Genomic DNA, 4,310 nt, shown 5'->3' with positions numbered 1-4,310 from the left:
GCCAGATTTCTGCGTCGGGCGAGGCGGCGGGTCCTCTAGAAAATTTGTCTTGCAGCCTGGAGGTCAGAGGTCAGGGAGATGGGGGGGTGTGGACGTGGTGATGCTTGTTGAACTCTACTTGCTAATGACCATGTTGGTTTTTAATTATTTTTTTCCTTTAGGTCAGTCCTCCCGCCCCTCCACCTGTGACGTGTCAGAGAGGTCAGAGGTGAAGAACCAGGAAGTGGTTCAGCAGGTCGGCGCCGCGCGGAAACGCATCAATCGTCGGTTTTCTGCTTCTTGGTTTCGACGTCGTCCTGAAAGAGGAGAAGAGACAGCATTAGGACGGGGGGTCAGCGTTGGGACGGGGGGGGCGGCATTGGGATGGGGGGGCGGCGTTGGGACGGGGTCAGGACGAGGTCAAGGCGGCCGGCGGCTCACCTCGTCGTCCTCGTCGTCGTCCTCAGCTGCCCGTTTTGTGCCGCCCTCGATCTCGTCTTCATCATCTTCCTCGTCCTCCTCATCTCCTGCAGGAAGCAGAAAGAGGTCAAAGGTCTGGAGGTTTTAGAAACATCCACCCCTTCCGTTCCCATGGTAACAGATGGCATCCCACCTTCTCCGTCGTCCTCCTCTTCTTCCTCTTCCTCCTCATCCACCTCCTCCTCATCTACCTCAGGCTCGCCGTTCTCCTCGTTCTCCTGAAGGAACAGCAGCCGTCAGCTAAAGTTTTCATCCTTTTACAGCTCAAGTTTTCGGCCCTTACCTTCCCGTTGGTGGCAGCATCCTTGCCGTTCTCCTTCTCCTCTGCCAGCTTCTTCTCCTTCAGGTCCTGCAGCAGAAGCAGCATTAGCGTTAGCGTAGCGGTTAGCGCTGCCCTTCTACCCACTGGCCTACTTACAGCTGCACATTGTTCAGCCCTGTTAGCCAGCAGATCCTCTGCAGATCCTCCCCTGCCTCCTCCCCCTCCATCCGCTCTAATGTGTTGTAATCTGATACTTTGATGTGGCCCCAGGGGAACTCTGGGTATTGTAGTCCTCAGCCTGGCTGCCATTGCTGCCGTGTCACGAGACACGCCCGGGAGAAGCACTGCGATACCCAGGATGCATTGCTCGATTTAAAATAACACAGGAGGGCGCAGAAGGAGGAGGAGGGTGATGAAGAGGAGGCGGAGGAGAGCGACGCACGCTGCTGCTGCTGGCCGCTTGTTGTAACGGAGGACAATAGAAGACGACACATGGCAAAGGCTGCGGGTCCGAACGGAACCGAAACGCGCCGTTAAACCGCGTCCACACAAACACTTTCACCGGAAACACGCTCCTCCCTCCCGCGCGCCCCGCAACACGCGCGCCCACGCACCCACTGCATTTACAGTTATTGATTAATTGCTTAATATAATCTCTTTGGTTGGAATCCATTAAGCTGTGTAGAAGCGCCGAAGAGCGCGTGGTGCGCGCCGCGCGTAAAAAGACGCGTGTGCGTAAAAATGCTCCAAAACTAAAAATAGAGGCAGCAGGCGCCCCCCGGATTATAACGCCTAATACCGGGCCCGAACTTTCCCCTCTCTGCCTCCCTCCGGATGTTCATTCATCACCAGCCGGAGCTGCGCTGCCGTTTGCCCGCTGCGCGCCCCGCCGCCGCCGCTGCTGCGGAAACACGGCATGCACCCCCGCCACGACCAGAACCGGTTAAAGTTTCACCAAACCAGAACCAAAGTCCGGCTGAAGCCAAAACAAGTGGGCTCACAGTCGGAACGGCGGAGGGAGAACCACAAAGAGGGGAAAACCAGCCCCGTCACATCACACCTCCACGGCGCGCGCGCACACACGCACGCAGGCGCACACAATGAAGAAGGTTACAAAATGAGACAGAAAAAGTTTTCCCCCGGAGATACAATCGAAACACGCTGCAAAAGAAAAAAAAACCGCTGAAGAAGAAGCGGAAGCCGCGCGGCTCCCAGGCGGCGAACCGAGCCAGTCCGTAAACAAACCGGGTCGGACTGCGGCGGCCGGCAGGTGCCTGCTGGGTCACACACAGAACCAGAGATGGACCAACAAGAACCAACAAGCTGGAGGAGGTGAAAGTTGACAGTGAGAATTCCGCACCTCCTGCCGCTCCGCGCTCCATTCAAACGCATCAACTTCAGTCCACATCCGAACCGGAGCCCCGGCAGCTCCGCCGACACACATCCTGGAGGAGACTGGACCCCCCAGAAAGTCCGAACCTGATTGTCCTCTGAATGTAGATCACTTCCAGCATCTCTCAGGACGCGAAGGAGAAGAAAAAATTAAGAATCGGCGCCTCAAACGGCGATAAGAGTAGCGGAAAAACGCGATAAGTGCGTGTCGGAGAGCGCGCCGTGCGTAACGCACCGGTTCGGGCTGGACGGCAGAACCAACCGAGCCGCTTGTATAAACAAAGAACCCCGCGCAGACTCTTCCTCTCCGGACAATGAGACGCGGCGCTGGAGGCGCAGATCTCCATGATGCGGAGCTCCGACTCCCAGCTTTATTCTAGGGGTCCATTTACTGGCCCCCGTCTCCCGCCCCATCAGTACCGGGACCACTGGCTGGTTCGGTCCGGTTACTGGATCAATGGTTCCTATGGTCCTTTGGGCTCGAATGAGCGCGAGAAAGGTTTGGTGAAAATGTAGGTTACGGCTTGGAGACGCGTAAAGCTGGAGAGGGGCTTAGGGAGGAAGGGGAAGGTGAGCGGCGGCTTACCTTGGCAGAGATATCCGAGCCAGAGTCCACCTGCGTGTCCGCCATTGTTTTAGTTCAATAAAATAAAGGACGGCTGAAAGGAAAGCTGGAATAAAGTAAATCCCCTCTGCTCGGCTGCGGATCTAGCTGGATTAGATTGTGCCAGTGGCCGACGGTGCTCACGGCCGAGCCTTTAATATAGGATTATGGGCGGGGCCTCGCGGAGGTCGCCGGCCGCTGATTGGCTGCTGGCCGCACAGAGGTGTTTTCTTCGCGCGCCGGAGTGAACAATGGGTAGAATTTCTATCTGCTTAGACCACGCCCCCTTCTGTTCTCCCCATGCAACCGTCCCTATTCCGCTAAAAACAAATAATCCGAACCGATTAAAGGCAGCGGAACGGACCGCATCGTGACTCACGGAGCCCGTCCGACACCGTGGAGGCCAGAAAACCGGGTCCGAATCGAGCTGTGCAGTGAATTTATCGAATAAACGAGCGCTCCGTTTGACATGGTGTCAGTTTGATTGATTGATGGCCGGCTGAGGGAATCAGGAGGCGAACCCGGACCGGTTCTCCCGCCCACTGCCGCGGAGAGGGATTATAAGCGCAGAAATGGAGAAAGCTGTGAGAAAACAGTCGGTTTTGGTGGATAAAAGTATCTTTTCTGCGCTGCTGAGAGTTTCAGGGAGAAATGGAGTTTAATTGTAGCGGTGGTCGGCCCCCGCTCGGCTGCTCGCCCCTCCCCCTTCATAACGTCCATTTTTGAAACTCCCTCTCAGCTCTGAATGTGCGCACTTCACACTCTACTCGTTTTTTTCACACACACTTCACTCAAAACCCGTGCGGGAAGGTGGCCCCACGCACAAACACGCACTATCCGTCGAGTAAACGCACCAGAGCGCAGTTTTAACATGTAGTTTGGTGTGAACAAGCTACTGGCCTCATTTCCTCCATTGTTGGAGCCCACAGAGAAAAGCCCCGCCGAGGAGGAGGAGGGACCAGAAGTGGAAAAAACCCAAAAAAACAGTGCGACATAACAAAAACATGCGATGACAAGAGTGCGGGAAACAGAAAATCATCGTAATAATTATGTGCTCATGAGGCGCGATCCTCTGTTTTCTTACCCACTTATGAACTCATGTCTGTTACAGGCTGACTGAGAGCGGGACAAAGCGGCACTCAGAAAAAAAGCGGCCGCCATTACTCCTTGTTGCTGTGGGGGGATGGGAGCAGAGCAGCGCGTGCCCACATTCACATTCTGCTCTGGTGACGCACTCCGACACAGCGCCGCTCTGATTGGTCGATGGAGTGAAATAAACAAGACTTAGGCACACAGCGGCCGCTGATTGGCTCCCGTGACCGTCCGTCAGTTTAAACCGGTGTGAGTTGGTTGTTTGTAAGCAGCGGCTCCGGATCGCGGATCTGGAGTCGGTGTGGAGTTTCTCCCCAGTCTGTAGCCATGTTATGTTTTCTGATTACTGCCGAGTAAAATCGCCTCTTTTTCTCTGTGGTTCCTCTAATAATCTCTGAGATAAACATGAGTTCTACGGAACAGCCCAGGCGAACAGAACCTTGTCTGTTCCCTGTTGCTGTTGCTGTCATGAAATATTAATGTGGTTATCAGAGAGAACAG

The 4,310-nt window shown here is 55.2% G+C and overlaps 1 protein-coding gene across 1 annotated transcript in view; it reads right to left on the bottom strand.

The window, feature by feature from the left end:
* The window catches only part of ptmab (prothymosin alpha b), a 4,141-nt gene extending 489 nt beyond the window's left edge, over window positions 1–3,652 (bottom strand). The window contains exons 1-5 of the mRNA XM_044135342.1: window positions 2,700–3,652; window positions 743–808; window positions 593–677; window positions 421–506; window positions 1–296 (exon numbers count right to left, since the gene is read on the bottom strand). The exon at window positions 1–296 is cut by the window's left edge and continues 489 nt beyond it. Coding sequence (XP_043991277.1) covers window positions 258–296; window positions 421–506; window positions 593–677; window positions 743–808; window positions 2,700–2,744 — 321 coding nt within the window. The 5' untranslated portion in view covers window positions 2,745–3,652 and the 3' untranslated portion in view covers window positions 1–257. The remainder of the gene's footprint in view (window positions 297–420; window positions 507–592; window positions 678–742; window positions 809–2,699) is intronic.
* Window positions 3,653–4,310: the final 658 nt, after the last annotated feature.

This window comes from Gambusia affinis, linkage group LG12, assembly GCF_019740435.1.
Source record: "Gambusia affinis linkage group LG12, SWU_Gaff_1.0, whole genome shotgun sequence".
In the NCBI taxonomy this organism is placed as follows: Eukaryota; Metazoa; Chordata; class Actinopteri; order Cyprinodontiformes; family Poeciliidae; genus Gambusia; species Gambusia affinis.
This window is presented reverse-complemented; position numbering and strand designations above follow the sequence as displayed.